At 51.3% G+C, this 17,580-nt stretch overlaps 1 protein-coding gene across 1 annotated transcript; it reads right to left on the bottom strand.

Annotated features, from left to right (window-relative positions):
* Positions 1-13,747: 13,747 nt before the first annotated feature.
* On the bottom strand, positions 13,748-17,149 carry IUM83_06400 (uncharacterized protein; the record flags this gene model as incomplete). Its single annotated transcript, XM_067930602.1, has 3 exons — positions 13,748-13,790; positions 13,879-13,908; positions 16,881-17,149. 3 exons carry the CDS (start codon positions 17,147-17,149, stop codon positions 13,748-13,750), a joined length of 342 nt encoding a protein of 113 aa, XP_067800351.1.
* Positions 17,150-17,580: the final 431 nt, after the last annotated feature.

Here is a 17,580-nt window from a genome sequence, read left to right on the forward strand (position 1 = left end):
TCCAATCAGATCGTACCAACCCAACTCCTATCAAACTCCTACGAAAGTGCTTACGAAGGTACCTCCGACTTGAAAAAGTCCGAGTGGCTGAGATTTACCCAGCCATCGAGCACTTAGCAACTGGAGCAGAGTTTAGAATGACCTACTCGATAGACTTGCGTTGGAGGGGCATCGTGCTAATGTATGTGTAATCTGTTGACAACGCAACTGTAGCTAGTGTTTTAGGAGTATCTGTTCGTAGTTTAAGTCGCTGGTATACAAGGTTTCGCGCTACCGGAAACGTTTTGAAGAACCTGCCACGTGCCAAGACTTCGCGCTGGCCAAATGAGGTGTGCGCATTCGTGTGCCAATATGTAGTAAACCACCCCTGCTTCTACTTTGAGGAGCTACGGTACAAACTTCGAGCTATCTACAAGGACACAATTAATGATTCGGACTCAACTATATGTCGCGCGCTACGATTCGACCTAAATTTGACGAGGAAGATTCTAACAAAGAGGGCTCGAGAAAGCGTTCCGAGAGAGCGCCGATAGTACGTTGGGAGGCTTCTGCCCTTTTACAGCGGCCCAGATCAACTAGTTTTTATTGACGAGACGTCAAAATATGGAAGGTAAGGCACTTGGCTTTATTTTTTATTGCGGGTTCCGAAATGTCTAACGCACCGCAAACTGCTTTTCTGTTAGATCTGTACTACGTTGATACGGAGCTGCGCTTGTGCTCCAACGCCACAAAGCTGTAGTACGCATGAAGTGCTGTTAGATAGATGTGCCACACACACAATGCCTACAGTACCTGCGCCGTCTGTCTACCATCACGTCGCAGCACTGCTAATCGCCTTCGTCTTCTTGCCGTCGTGGTACGGCTAACCGTCTTTGCCTTCTTGCCGTCGCAGCTGGCTTGTCTTCTAGCTTTGGCAGCTGGCCACAGCTTCACCATACGCCACACGCACGCACACCGAGATATACCAACGGGAGGAATCGAACCTCCACCCCCCGCGAGCGGGACTCTGCCGATAAGCTACGCTGATTTGGCGTGTGCGTGCCGTGCAGCGCTTGGGTCGCGAGGTGATGCTAGCTTGCTCCGACGAGCTTCGTCTTGAGCCGGCAAGTCTGCGAGTGAAGACCACCCGTTGTCCAGTCGATAATATTAGCCAACCAGAGCACCGACAATTAGGGCCGGTTTTAGCAGAGAGACTGACAAATTAGGTAGATCCGTTGAGATGGGCAACTGCTTGCGTAATTACCTCCCAAGCAGAGGCAAAACGACAGAAAAGCACAATAAGGTAAATCGTAAAATTAAGGCCAAAGTACGTATTTAAGGCCGCACATGTACATCCAATCATGTGCACGGGATAAGAATAGAGCGCTTCTGTTGGCTATAATAGATTTTCATATGGTTTGAAGGAAAACCTTCGAGGTCTTATCATGTTCAAGCTGTCCGCCGGGCGGTAAGATATCATTGCCAGAATGACCAAGGAGCGGAATACCTACACGGTGACCGAGAAGCGAGAAGCCGTTGATGATGTTCACAACGGTGCTACGACTGAGGTGTCGGGAAAGCAAGAGGAATTCCTGTGCGAACGCTGAACCGCTGGTTAAAGTTGGCTGTCGAGAGCGGCGAAACCATCGACAACAAGCGCCGAGGACCACCCCCTCGACTTCCGACGGAAGCAAAGGAGTGTATCGTTCAGTGGGTGATTGCCCGGTAGATAGGAACCCCTGTTGGCCGCAAAGCTCTCATTCGAAACGCAAGCGAGGTAACGATGCTGATAGGCGGAAAGGTTGTGAGCGATGGCTGGTATCGAGGCTTTTACTTCGGTATCCAGCGTTGGGAAACCGTAAGTCACAAGCGGTTACGAAGAATCGAAATGCAGTCACGAAATCCGATATCACAACATTGTTCTGGTCGCTTGCCAAGGTGGTAATTGAGCAAAAGATGGAGGCTTCTCGCATTTTCAACGTAGATGAAACCGTGTTTGAAAGCGGTAAGAAGTCAACGCGTGTAATCGCTTTGCGTGGGTCTCGGAATGTGTGGCACACCGACCCCACGATTATTTTTCACCTCTCATTTATTGCGTGTGCGACTGCTATAGGTCTTGTGGTGCCCCCTCTTTTCATTCTTCCCGGTGAGCGAGTTGATAATCATATTCTTGAAGATTGTGCACAGCTACCTGGCGCATCTGTCACTACTACCGACAGCGCCTTCATGAATGCAAACCTGTTTGCCAAGTGGTTAGAAGATTTTTTGTCTACGATTCCTACTGAAATCAAACTCCCTGTCTTGTTGCTGATGCGTCGCATATTTCCGCTAATATTGTCAAAACAGCGGAGCGACTGCGCATCATATTTGTCTGCCTTCCGGCTATTGGGACGCACTTGTTGCAACCGCTAGACGTCGCAGTCTTCGCAGCGTTCAAACTCAAACTGAAGGCGCTAATCGACAATGTAGTTATTGGCAGGGGCGAGGCTTCCATCAACAAGGCAAAAACATTACAGCTCACCACACTCGCGTGGGCTAGCAGTAACGTCGAAGTGAACATCTCGTCTGGGTTTTTGAGCTGCGGAATATACCCACTGTCTATGGCGAAGATGGGTGACAAGCTCGTCAACTTTCAACGGAACGATGTGACCGACACCGTGCAGCAGGCAGGCTGGTTGAGAGTAAAATAGATAGTTCAACAAGATATTCTCACACTACCACCGCCTCGAAAAACCAAGGCAAGAAAGAGAAAGACAACAACTGTAGCCGGCAGAATACTGACACGTGCGATGTTCGAAACCAGTACTGCGCCTAGGAAAAAGTCGCGGAAACAACAAATGTCGAGAGCGACTATGAAGACCAGCAACACACAAAGCACGCCGACGGACGACGTGTTATACGTTGCCATCGTTTAACAGGTAAACGTATAGCCTCTATAATTGCATTAGGGTCCTCGGTATAGGTTTATACGTCATTAATCGCACTTACCAGAAATTGTAGTGTAGTGCCAAGCATATGTTGACGCCCATACTAAAGGCAAGATATTTCTTGGCCTTAAACTAGTCGACGGCTCAGAAAGTAGGTATCTTGTTCGCAAGGATGCCATTAGACAGGAAGCCGTGCCGAGACAAACTGCAACTGTCCAACACATCGTTGGAATAGCAGATTTCTTATCTGCCAAGAACGTTTCCATAGCCATCTTGGGTCAAAAGTTACATGCTGTCAAAGTTGGGTAATCTGTTTCTGGCCTTAAACTCATGTTTTACCTTATCCCGAAATATACCCTGACCTGGAATTACAAATTTGACCCCGCCAAACAAAATGACGCTTATCTACATTTGGTTCATTTTGTAACCAGCCATATCACGTTAGAGCCCGATGTTTTGTGGTCATTTTGAGCTATCGGTTGCCCAAAAATACGTAGTGGAAGTATTTGTAATGGCCAGTCGAAAAACGTATCTCCAGAGAAAATTAAAAGTGCAAAATATTTGTTTTTGGTTTTTTATACTTGGACGACTATGCTGCTTCAATGGGCGCCTTCCATAACCGTGCATAAACGGTTTTATGGAAGCTTTTTTATGCGGCTTTTAATGCTAGGGTTAGGTGACATAGACTGCGCAGGTTGGCACCTGTGCCAAACTCGTACTACCGAAACCTCACTAAAACTCGTTTATTCTGACCGCTTCATATTGTCACATTTGTACAGCCAGATGATCTAGAAATGGGCTCTCCGCCTGGGACAACGTGAAGGATTCCGACGGGGTGGCTCGGATCTTCAGAAGGCGCGAAGCTAATCACGATAGACGAACGCCATGCTACACGCAGTGATGCTCATGTCCTTGGCGACGCACTTGAAGACACGGGAACGCATGGTCGAAGCTTTGACGGTACTGCGTCGCAAAGTGCATGAGGAGCAGGCACGAGACGTGCGCCGGAGGTCGCTGCGGGTTCGATACTATGCAACACTCGATTGCATCCCGGACCCGCGAGACTCCGACTGGATGAAGCTTTGGAGAAACGGCTCTGACGAGAACTTTATCCACTACACTAGCCTGGATCGGTAAGATATCGTTAAGCTCGCAAGCTAGCCTTCAGCGTTGATGGTGTTCTCGTTGTTAGGATTTCGTTCTGCCGTCTGTTAGAGCAGTTTTCGCCCTACTACAAATTACCAGGTTATAATCATAAAGGAGGTCGTCCACCCCGCCTCCAGCACAAGCACCAAGCTGTCGTGTTGACATTCTACGTGGATTCCCACCACGAAAAAAACGCCAGCGTGTACTTCGGCGCACCACCTTCGACCTTAAGTCGGGTTTTAAACTCTGCAGAGGAGGCCTTGGGTAAAGCCCTTGCAAGTTTCCGCCCTACTCGGATTTCGTGGCCATATGGAGCTCGTCAGCGCGCCTTGGCAAAACTCACCGCTCTCCGTGAGCCCCTTTTGCAGTTGACGTGGGGATTTATCGACGGAAAAAACCTGAAGGTATCAACTGCATCTAATAGTTTCGCCTAAAACGTTGCTACTAAGACTGCCACGTATGTGTCTTGCTTTCTACCAGGTGCTACAGCCCGCGGACACTGATGTGCAGAACGCTTTTTATAATGGATGGTTGCACAACGTTTTCGTAACAGGGACTTTGTGTTTTAGCGCCGACGGTCTAATCGTCTGGGCGCGGCACAATTGCCCCGGGTCCTGGAATGACTCTGAAAACTGCGTGGGTTTCCGCGACAACTTGCTCGATCCGAGGCTCAGTCCTGACATGCGCTACGGTGTCGTTGCCGACAGTGCTTTTCCATGCTCTGGAATGATGACCGGCCGGATCTTGACCCCGCTCAAGGAAGGTGACTTGGGTAGGCTACTGCCCTCGGTGCGTGCCTCGGCAAAAATAATGTCCAGGGCGATAACGTATATTCGGCAGTCAGCGGAGTGGGGAATGGGCTCGGTCGAGAAGGTCTACAAGCGTTTGTTACTGTCATTGCCGCCTGACAAGGATAAGCGTAGTGTGAGGTTGGATAATCTCTTTCGGCTGTCGAACTTCAGAGTGCGAGCTCTGGAAATAAGTCAGATACGAACTACATATTTCTACGGAGTTGTTGATAACCAGTGCGACGATAGTAAATCAGGTAAACACGTGATAGTAACGAGATTATCTACCTCTTCATGGAGGCAAACAAGAGCAGCATTTGCTCGTGACGATTCTTCGCCTCCTCGCGCTCCAGCTGAAGGCGTTCTTCGTGACGACGCCTGCTCTCAGCACGATCCAGTTCTCGCTCTTCCGCCCGACGTTGCTCAAGAAGAATTCTCTATTCGCGTTCCAGCCGCGCTTCTTCGCGCTCCAACTTTCGCTGCGCCTCGGCATGTGGGAACTCGTCGCGCCTAATTATCTCTCGCTCGTCGCGGTCGCGGCGGTCGGCTGCCTCTCGCGTCTCTCGGTCTTCGCGGCGTCGGACCTCTTCGGCTTGTGCCTTCATTTCAGCCTCTTGGCGAAACATGATCATCATCTCCATGATGTCGCTGCGCCCAGAGGACTCCTGCTTTTCGACCGCGTTCAGACTTTTCTCCAGATCTGAGAGCTTGCGAGCGGTCCTGATCCTTTTGTTCTTGGCATACGACGTGTCATCGGCAGGCGCAGAGGCTTCACTAGAGGACCGTTTTGTAAACTGGGATATGTTGTCTCTAATGACACGCAGATCTTGACCGCCGAGTCGAGCGGAAACGGCCGATTTTTTTCGGGTTTGCCTTCTGCTCCTTTGCGTCAGACACTGCCTTGGCGGGATTGCGCTTCAGAGGTGTGCGCGAAGGACTAGTCACCGTCGGACGGGGCTCGCTCGCCTTCTTCTTCGGGCGACCTGTAGACTTTCGGTTCGGTGTCGGAAGGGCTTCGGCTGACTGTGACTGAGGTGGCTCTTTAGCCGCAGCAGGCTCTGAACCTGGAGGAACCTCGGGCTTCTCCTCGTCCGAGTCTCCCGGGATGTGTATATCCGACAGCTCGAGCTCTGCTGCCAGGGCCGCGTCGATCACCAAGCCGTCCCGACCAATGATTACTCCGACAGGGCGCGCCGGCGGAGACATCGATGTACTCTGAGACCCGTTCACTTCTGTGAGGGGCGCCCCTCTCGTGATCTCCTTTCTTGACTGGAGAACCCTCGTCGACCTCATTCTCTTCAGATTCCGCGCCGGACGAGAATCCCCCACTGTGAGCTCGAGAATCCACCCGCAGGTCTTTCATAATGCTGTCACACTTAGCTCTTGCCATTTGTGCGACGTGCCTGAGGAGCTCCGCGTCGTCTTGCCCGTCATCCTTGCCGTCGTCCATGGTGTTGGCAGAGGTGTCTTCATCAATATGCTGTTGTGCAAGTTTGGCAGCTGCAATATGGGTCGGGACCGAGGCCTTACCCGTGGGTTTCGGCGTCGCTGCAGCCTCCTTGAACTTACGCTTCAACGAGTCGTAATCTCGGTCAGGCCAGGACCTGGGCCTCCTCATGTCGTAGGCCTCCTTCACGCGTTCCCATTGATTCTTTCCAAGCGGTTTGAGCTGCTGCACTATCAGGCTGAGTAGCAGCACCTCCTCCCTGCTGTAGTTGCGATATCCTGACTTCCTACCCTTCTATACCAGGAGCAACATCACACGAAAAGCCTTAGCACTTCATTCCCGCGCGAGTTTGATACATAACACAACCTTGGTCATCGCTGCTCACCTCTGCGCTGGATCGCAAAAGCCGGAATGAACGCATCACCATTATGTATTTAGCGATCTTCTCTCTCGTGGTATACGAACCCTAAGTGATTAGCACCCGCTATACGAAAACTAAGTAATATACACCGCGCAGGAAAGGTGCGGCTGCCAGACTTCAATAGTCGCAGTTCACGTCGCGAGACAGCGAGAGCTTCACAAGTGCTGGAGGTGTCTGTGCTGGCACCCCCACCACCCGCATCGGCAAATAAACCACAGCTGGTCACCGTAAGAGACGGTGACCTCTTCGCCTGACAGAACAGCTCGTAAGGTCACCACCACCACGGCGACCCGTTGACCGACTCGGACCTCCTAGAATCGACAGTTCGGGTTGCAATGATGATTCACGAACCCCATGATAGTTCCACACCACAGAGCGTCGATACCTACGCTCTTGCCATCGATGGATGGAGTGTCCAGTAACATGCGGTATCCATTCTCCACAGCGGCCCTCGATTCCAGGTCACCCATCTCCATGACATAGCCGCAATATTCGCCGATAACCTCTCCAGACGCGATCAACCCCGCAGCCGTGACTCCGAAGTCCGTGGAGGTCTTCCTCATGCTCAGCACGAGGTTGGGGTTCTGCTTGAGAGTGTTGCCACACTTGGCACCGACGGAGCAGTTGTCTTCGACACAGCACCGGTTGTTGAGGGCGTTTTCGCATGACAGCGCACTGCATAGACTTGAACACCCGCACGGCTTGCCCACAACCACAGACTCGAAGCGATATTCACGCGGGTTGTCATTTCTGGTGATTGGCGTGACGAATATCGGCCAAGAAGCTGGTCTCCATTCGTCTGGCAGATTCTGGTCGATTTTTTCGCCCTGAGAACCCGGCGGCGACTGCGTCCACGTCCTCTCCGAGCTGTCGCTCTTGTTGCCGTGCTTGTCAGCCTCTTCATCGTCGCTGGAATCGCCCGATATACTGGAGATGATGGAGCGGGCAGTCTCGGAAGAAAACCGACGAGTGCAGTCGGATGGTTGACCCGACTGAGTGCTCCACGACGCGACGGTGGGTGTGTACGATGACACCGAACACACACTGGTAGTGTGCAGGGCTGTGGGTGCCGTGTAGCCCTCTGTGGCATGCCCAGACAGGGTTACGACAGCGGGTTCAGTTGGAAGTCTGGGACGAATCCGGACAGCAGAGTCCATCGACCAGCCCACTCCTCCAGGGGGTATTCGCGCTTGAGAGGAGTCGAAGTGGCCGAGGAGTTAGCGCGCCGAATCTTCTTGCTTGAGTTGCCGGCGGCCGGACTATCGATAGTGTCTTCGCTGGAGATTTCCGTCGATGCCCGTTTGTGAGTCTTGATCGGGGTCGGCATCACTGCAACTCAAAGCTGTGGTCAGTTTGAGGTGCTCGGGCGACAGCGGCTTGTGCTAAGACACATAGACCTTCTCATCCAAGCTGAATGCGCCACCTCCCGCAGATTCTGGAATGCGAATTGGACAGCGCGGCACTTTTCGCGCCTCCGCAGGATCTCGAGTTCAAACAGGATTGCACGTTGGAGGTGTTGAAGTTGGCTTATTGACAGGGATTTGTATGCTTTTATGCGGTTGCGAAATAGGGTGCGCATAAAACATTAAAATCCGTCAATATACGCGACTTTTCTGATCGACTCAGATGGATAGGCGATAAAGCAACGTTTTATGAGGGTCGTTTAATGCGCGCTTTTAATGCGCCATTTAATGCATGGGTTAGGGTTGCATAAAACCGTTTTTGCACGGTTATGGAAGGCGCCCAATGGACGAACTTTTGGCCTCCAACACATTTTATAAGCCCCGCAAAATTTGATTTTTGCACTAAGTGTCATTTTGATTCACTGAATTTTTATGTGTGACATAAGTGTCAATTCGTTTTGCTGACCTACTTATTCTTCTTGGCTCTTTTTCTTTGGGTTGGTTGAGTAGTTGTAGACTTGGACTGTGCATCATCGGCATTTCTATGTCGTACCGCATTCGTCTGGCTGACTCCGTGTGCCAACCGAGTGCTTCTGTCGTGTCGCTAGATCCACCATGACGCATTTTCATTACGTAGTTTGAGCAAACATCGCATACGTTATCGCGGGGCGACCTGATGAGGATCTCCGGGCAATGAAGCACTAGCAACTGTCTCATTGTAGAACGGGCCGGCTCACGTTGCCGAATGCGTGACAGCTCAACGAACTCTTGCATCTCTTCAAACAAACGATCCCACGTAAAATACGCCGGAAGGAAGGTATACTTTTCAGTGCTATAGAATTTCCGAAGTTGGCCGTTGTCTGTCTTTTTAACTCGAACACGAACAGGAACCACCTCACCAACTTCTTCCGCGAATTTTTTGAACCAGGTAGTGAGCCACTTTAGATCAATGACCGCTGCATTTTTGTTCTTCTGATTGCCATGACGCTTGGCAGAGAAGGAGCCGGCGCGGATTTGTGTCTTGTAGCGCTGCACCGTTGAGCGTGATACGCCGTAGCAAGCACAAAAGCTCTGTACACACACCCGCCCCACTATAGGTAAAACGTAATGGAACTTATCTCGTTCCCCGCGTCCACGACGCACCGCCGTGTTGTCAGAACATAGAAGGATGGAAATAGCTGTCAAAACGCTGGTCTGAATTTCCGTCTTGCCCATTCCCTGCAGCGACAGCAAAAAATTCCCCAGCAACTTCTCTTTATCTTGCAAGCATTTAGCTTCACAGGGGTCTTTGGCAACGAGAGAATGCACCTGATCAGCGATACTTCCATCACACAGGTACGAGGCGAGGTCTTCCTCCTCAGCATCAACCTCCTCACAGCTTTCATGTGTCTCGTAGTCACCATCGTCAACCACAGAAGCAATAGGCGAACTCCCCGACCAGTCACTGCCTTCATCCGCGCTCAACACGTCGTCCGAGCTAGAGGAGGCGACTGCAGAGTCCGCATCTTCGACTGACGGTGCACGGGCGCCCACGCTAGAAGCTGGCTTCTCCTGCCTTCCCTCCATCTTTGCTAATCTTGGACTGCGTGAGCTCCAGTCAAGTATTTTATCGGTCATAAAAACTAAAAAGCCCATTTCTCCGATATTCATTTAAGTGTGAAAATGAATGGCACATCTTTTTAAAGTTTAAAAACGCCGATATCTCGAAAACGTCAAAATGTAAATAAGCGTCAATTTGTTTGGCGGGGTCTCAAATATTCATGAGCGTAAAACAAAAAAACACGTGGTAATATTACCCACCCTGATCTAGTTCGCAAGCGCCCATTTATTACGGTACGTAGCCATGTTGACGTTGATCTCTCCCATACTCCCCTCCTCATACTTGTACACTCAGAACTTTAATTCATTTTCGTATATTGAGTGAGGTTCAATGAACGTACACTCACTTTATCGAGGTTGTTGAAAGCACATCCTTATACCGGCAGCTCCAACAACACCTTCCTTACATGGGGCGGGACGTGATGCTGCGTCCGTGCTCGCTTGACTGCCTCGCGTTTGGACTGTTTGGATGATCTGAGCGTGTGTGATCATAGTGATCTTGGGCAGCGAGGAACTTCAACAGCATCTGCTGCATCTGGCATACTGGAAATGCACACACAGCCCGACAGTTGTGCACATGCTTTTAGCGTGGTGTCCCGCTCTATCAAATAACGCTGTAGTGGCCGCCTTTCGACGGTACAGCCAAACAGCTAAGTCTGAGAATCTAGGCGAGTTCGATCACCGTGGAGTTCCGCATGCCGGGGTTAGAAAGGCCCAACTGCTCTTGGCGATCTGCCCTGCCTCATCGCTGTGCAGTCTGAAGTTGAAGCTCGCGAACCAAGTTGGTTACTAAACGCCGGCAAGCCAACAATTGGACACTTCAAGGAACTGAAATGGGCTCGGCTCAGCAAACGCCGAAACGCCCCTGCTCAGCTGAGTGCAGGCGACTGAAGCATGGTGCGGCATCAACTGTAACATCACTTTTCATTTGTCTCGGTGCCGGGAGTTTGCTCCTGCGCTGCCAGGTGGGCAGATAGATGAGCCGTGTGGCCGCGTATTTTGTGTTGCTCTCTCTGCTCGTAACCGCGGCTACATCCTCGACACAATTCGGTTTCCACGACATATTAGGCATTTTCACTTCGGCGCCGACTGCAACCGTATCTGCTACGACTCCACGACAAGCCACGAATTACTCTTCTGCCTTGCCATCAACACCGACGCTGAGAACCTCAAAAACACTCCGAACGAATGACTCATCAAGCTCGTCCGGGTCAGGTTCGGCATCGGGAACCGGCACGGTGAGGCGTATTTCGCTCGGTGCCGTGACAACGGCGGTCAGCACGTTTGAATCAACTTACACGAACTGGGTTGGGCCCCGTGCCACACCGACCGACACAGCCTGCTACCGCGAATCTCACATAGGAGAAACCTGTCCGCTAGAATTCAACAGGGAACTAGACACGTGCTGGGCGCAGTGTCCACTGGACTACCCGGTGAAGTGCGGAATGGAGTGCATCCGACAGAACGACGATTGCAAGCTCGAGATCGTGACCAAGGTTGCGTATGTGTTTCAATCCGTCGTGGCGCTCTCTCTGTATAACATCTACGGCGAGTTCAAGTTGATGGCCAAAGCAGTTCAAGATGCGTTTCGATGTGCCAAGGAAATGGCTAACTTAGTGAAGCAGCTCAGCAAGTACGTCCGCAACGTCATGGTAACCGACCCGCAAACCTTGCCCGACAAGTTGCTAGATATGCTGTACCAGACCGACAACGTGCTGTTCGACGTGCCGATTACGGTTGCTTCTTGCCTAGGAATTCCTGTCGACCCCGAGACGCGAATTTGGGACAAAATTACGAACACTGGCGAACTCATACTGAAGGAAGTGATCGCAGATAAAGGGTTAATCCTCACGAGCTGGGGGGCATTCGTGACTTTTATGGAAAAGGTGGCGCTCGGTAAGACGATTGAGAAACTGAACGGGACAGAAATCACGTCGCTGAAGTCGGCGATGAAGTCCAACACAACTTGCGGCTTCGATATGAAGCGCATTGCCGACCGTACGTGGATGACAGTCTTATCTCTCCGTAAACAGAACCCACAAATGTCCGTGAATGAACTTCGAACATACATCAGCAAGTCGAATTTGATGCTGCACGATATCCCGATCGCAACGAACAATTGCATGGAGGAACTGGTTGCCGAGTCCGGACAGACGACTGCTTACGCTACTCGGGAAACACTTCGGACGACTCTAGGGGTCATTGTGGAAGATCTCATCAAAACCGGGACGAGCAACAATGGCACTTATCTGTCGGCGGAGCACTACGCGTACAAGGTCGCCGATAAGGCACTGTCGTTTTACGGGGTGTGGGATATTAGGGGCGTTATGAATGTCATTGGCGAGTACCTGCAGACGATTTGTGGCCCCACCAAGTTTATCGGAGATATTGATGATGGCCCTGCGGACAAATCGCTGGGCTTGAAGACAATTGGCAAAGCTTTCAATCACAGCAGCGGGAATTGGACGAAGGAGGGCGATGGCACCGTCACCATCAGGTTTCAGAGTACCGATACAAAAGATGTGACCGTCGTCATCCATTCTGGCGGTGATAAAATCGATGAAGTTGCTGTCAATGCTGGTAGCACCGCGATATGGAAATCGAACGTGACAACGTTGGGCGGGAAGACGCTGTACCTGGATCGTTGGCGTCCTGGTTTTCTGGGGCTTCCTGGCACCGGCGGCGGGTCGCTAGTGTTGTGGATCCCGCGTGCAACTTCGGACGGCGGGAATCTGCACCTTACGGCAAAGATCAATGTGAGTTAAGTAGTAGAAGTAGCGTAAGCGAATAGTGTTAGAAATATTGTACTATGAAAAGTTTAAATGAAATTGCACTGATGGGAGCAGTGAAGTCACATTGGTAATGGCTGCAGCAGGTACTGAACCAGTACCAGTGTGACAGTATTCCACACGGGAAGATTCTTAAGCAGGTCTTATGCAGGTCTGGTAACGCGGACCGAAATATCATATGCCTTCAAATGGAACCTAAAAAAGATATTACACAAAACCAACCTCTAAATTAGCATATCCAGATCGAAACGAATTGTTTTATATATATGAAACCTGTTGTGTATATAGTGAAACCTTTAGTGGTCTACACTGGATCCAAGCGATCTTCACTCCTGAGATTGACATCCTTGAAGGCGGACGCATCGCCATCGGCCCAATTCGCCCGAGTATTAATATAATGCCATTTCTACAACTAAGACCGCGCTACGGAGAGCGCCAATGTGCCGGGACAAGATCTACAACTAAGATCGCGCTACGGAGAGCGCCAGTGTGCCGGGACAAGATCGACAACTACGTCAATGACAACAATCCGGATACAGCCGTGTCGAGTATGGCGTTCTGCACGACCGCGAACCATCGACAGCTTCACGTCGGTCACTACAGGTTCCAAAATCACGGACGATCGCTGCTCTGATGACTATAAAGGCCATCACCGAGAGTGACAGTAGCAGTTACGGTAACCTGTTCGATGTCTATCTCCTGCATTATAATACAATGCATCATATTGTGATGCATGTGCTCTTTCACTTTAGGGCGCGCTGTATCACATATCAAAGCATTGTGTAGCAAAGTGAAGTGGCTCTACATTTAGCTTGTTTCGTAGTGATATCATTTGGGTCACAGCACCCGAACAGGACTGCATCCGAAAGCATGCTTCTTTTTTTGTCCTTGGTCTCGTCTTGATAGTGTAGGACCAAAATAAGACCAGACCTGTTTAAAAGCTTACCTGCACATGCAACTTGGATTGGCAAAGGCGTAGATTTTCGTCTACTATTCGCTCCTTTTTATTTCGAGCAGCGACACTTTATCGCGGCAATGTTGGCAAAACCTCACTTGCTGTCGACTGCTCGGTTGTCCGCTTTTTATCAATTGAGGTCGTGGGAAAATTGCTAGCGTTGAAGTACACAAGCGATGGTTCTTACCAGCACTTTCTCCAGTTGAAACTTGAACTTTGGAGGTACAAGACTTCTGTGGAGAGCTCCCATTCTCGTTGCGTGACCACCTAACGTCGCCAAAAGCATAAACGGGCTAGATCGCGTTGTTCGACTGTCTGGTAGACACTGTCTGCCAGCTGCAGGAAGTTGTTGCGGAGTTCAACGATGAACAACTTCAGTCCGGCTATCGCTTAACTTCAATTAACCACAATACGTAGCACGTACATGTACTTGTTGTACCTGCAGGGAGATCTCCTCAGAGCACCGGCACCGCCGATTGAACCACAACTGCCCCCCCCCCCCCCCCCTACCCAAGGCTACAGTAGACTTTCGTTCACACACGCTACGATGGACTGCACTTTTAGTGGAAACGGTTTACTTCGCTTCGCAATGCAAGAACGCAGCGTGACCACTTAGAGCTCACGATTTGCTTTTGAGAACAGACACTGACATTCAGGCCATCTAATCAGTCCGATGGGAGTCCCATTGAGACAGCATTGCGTTTGGACGTCTTCATGTCCACGTGTGGATATTGATTGTCCATGCTCGTTCGTCCTGCCTGACTGCAACAACAGCGCTGCTGGACCTGCAGTGTTGGTGACCACCAGAAATACGCTCGTCAAGTCTACGCGGACTGTTCATGCAAGTTGCAACCACACATCCGGAGCAGCCGGACTGGCAGAAATACGACTACACAAACCTCAAAGAAGCTTGCCGCTCACCACCACCGGCAAGCTAGTAGTGGTGAGCGCAGTTTGCAGTGTGGAACACTTTCCATCCCCCAGCACGATCCGAAGAGGCCGATTAAGATGTGGCGTGAAGGATCGAGTGCTAATACACGTGCATGTATTTCCTCTACACGCAAACGCAGATCAGTGTGGAATACACACGGATTGCGAGCTCTGGTGTAAACTTGGTGCGGAGAGCTGCTTACCTATCCTACATCCAGCAGGATAATGTTCGCAGCGCTGTATGTAATACAGTGTAACCCAAGCGATTCCTGAGCCGGGTTGGAGACGTTCGCGAGCGTTAGGCGTTTCAAGGTATTAATAAAAAGGCCCCTGCGTTCTTGGCGATCGGTACTGCCTCATCCCTGTGCGATTCAAACTTGAAGCTCGTTCCAGCAACACTGGCAACCAACGACACATCCGATTTACCCTCACAGACCGCTACGCTGTAGATCAGTTCACATCCCACACCGACGGCGGGTAGCGTATTAAAACGAGACAATCCTGAAGGATGGCTCAGCGCCAGCCTCATTTTCCATTTTCCATCGGCGTCGAGTACGATGAACTTCGTAGTCATAATCTATGTGATACTCAATGTGCTCGTTACTGCGACCGCCTCCGCACCGGCACTCGCGTTTGGTGACATCGCTGACATTTCCACCCCAGCGCCAAACGTTACGCCCTCAAAACACTATACTCCCCAGACAACCAAGCGGTCATCAACGATTGACACCATCACTACATCGACGCCAGCAAACTCGTCCAGTGGTTCATCAAGTGCCAGCGGTTCGGCAGCCAGTTCCGTGATTCGGGACTTCCTTGCCGGCTCTAGGACTACTGCGATCAGTACAATCGAATCGACCTACCAAAACTGGGTCGGCCCCGTGACGCAGAAATCCAGAGACACCGCGTGCTACCGCGAAGCGCACTTTGGGAAAACGTGTCCGCTCGAGTTCAATCACAAACTAGGCACGTGCTGGGCGCAGTGTCCACTGGCATACCCGGTCAAGTGCGGAATGGAGTGCATTCGCCAGAACGACGACTGCACGCTCGAGATCGTGACCAAGACTGCCGTCGTGGTGCAGGCGACCGTGGCCATGGGTGCCTTCAATCTATACGGCCAGTTCAAGCTAATGGCCAAGGCGGTCCAAACCACCTTCCGATGTGTCAAGGATCTGTCCATCTTAGTGAGGCAAATGTCCAAGCTCACCCGCAGCATCAAAGTGAACGACCCGGAAACTCCACAGAACAAAGTGCTGGCGTACCTGTACTACTCCGACAAGTTCATCTTCGATCTCCCAGTCACCATTGCCAGTTGCATGGGAATCGTTGTCAAGCCTAACGTCCGATTCGCAGACAAGATTCTCAACACGGCCGAGCTCGTGCTGAGAGAGGTGATCGTCAATGCCGACTCCATCGTTGAGAGCTGGGCCTCGTTCAAGGCGTTCATGAAGAGGATTCTGCTCGGGCAATACATCGCCAACGTGACCCAAAGCGACATCACGTCGTTGACGTCGGCGCTCAAGTCCAACACGACGTGTGGATACGACCTGAAGCGGCTCGCAGACCGCACGTGGATGACCATCTTAGCTCTTCGCAAACAGAACCCAGACATGTCCGAGAATGAGCTTCGGGTTTCCATGAGCAAGTCGAACCTCGTTTTGAACGATATCCCGATCGCGACCAATAACTGCATGGAGGAACTGATCGCCGAATCGGATCTGGAGACGGCGTACGCCACTCGAATGACTCTGCGCAAAACCTTCGGGGTCATCGTCGAGGACTTGATCAAGTCGGGCACGAGCGACAACGGCACCTTCTACACCGCCGAGGAGTACGCCTACAAGGTCGCGGACAAGGCCTTTTCCTTCTGGGGTGTGTGGGACATCAAGGGTATCACGAGCATGATCGGCGAATACTTCCAGACGATCTGTGGGCCGACCAAGTTCATCGGAGAAATCGACGACGGTCCGGCTGTAGATGCGTTGGGATTGTCGGCGGTAGGCAAAGCTTTCAACGGCAGCTACGGCACTTGGACGAAGGAGGGCGACGGCACTGTCGTTATCAATTTCCAGAGTCGCGACACCAAGAATGTGGCTGTGAACATCATCTCTGCTGGCGATAAAGTTGATGAAGTGAGCGTTTTGGCGGGTGGCAATGCGACGTGGAGGTCGAATGTGAGTTCTTTGGGTGGCAAGACGCTGTACCTGGATCGCTGGCGTCCTGGATTTCTCGGTCTGCCGGGTACAGGAGGTGGTTCGCTATTGCTGTGGGTGCCTCGAGTGCCCCAAGGCGGCCACCTCGAGCTAGATGTGAAGCTCAATGTTAGTTAGGTTAGAAGTGCGACTAGTAAACAATCCAATAAGTTAACGAAATTCCAACTAAGCAAATCCATTTGCAGCTGACTAATATGACATTAGTAGTAGATTATAAAAGAATGAGGAAAGTGTGGTGTGAAGGCTGCAGAATGGATCTCAGTAGAGAGCTGTAGCTGCTCACATGAGCTTTGAGCTGGCGACGTGGAAGGGGTTCTTCTTCTCCAGCTTCTGGCCCGACTGGGACTTGCTGGGGCCCAACAGGTACTCGAGCGAGAACTTGTCCGTGACAGTGGCCTTCTGCTTCTTGTTGACCTTGAGCAGCCGGTTGCTCGACACGACGAAGGGGCTCTTGCCGCCGTTCAGCGAGGCCAAGTTGAACTTCTCCACCAGCTTCGGGTCCTGGCGGCGGCGCAGCGCGGCGGCGGCGGACGAGGCTAGCCGGGAGGACATCTCTTCTTCCTGTGGAGACTTGAGCTCAAGGGGGCGGCTAGAGGAATGTTACGGCCGGAAGGAAATGAGGAGGTATCAGGACGATGGGACGGGTTGTTAAACTTCCGCTTTTAATTGTGTAGCCATGTCTCTAATAATAGCACTTGTACGGATGTTGAACTTTAAGAAGTGGTAGCCCTCTAGAAAGTGATTAGAAGCATGGAGATGGGCTAGCGAGTTGAAGTTTGTGCATTCAGTTTTTTGGGTTGTGGTCTACTGGTACACTGAGTCGACCATGAGCGCATTCTTGTCGACCTCGCTGGCGCAGCGTCCGCGAGCCTCGAAGCGGTGACGTCGTAAGTAAATATATACTGTACACCGGTATGTTGACGGCAATCGGACAGCGCTCGTGCCATAGGAAGCCGATCGTCGAGAGAATCCCGCTATTCGGA

This window comes from Phytophthora cinnamomi (genome assembly GCF_018691715.1).
Source record: "Phytophthora cinnamomi strain GKB4 chromosome Unknown Contig1, whole genome shotgun sequence".
Taxonomy (NCBI): Eukaryota; Oomycota; class Peronosporomycetes; order Peronosporales; family Peronosporaceae; genus Phytophthora; species Phytophthora cinnamomi.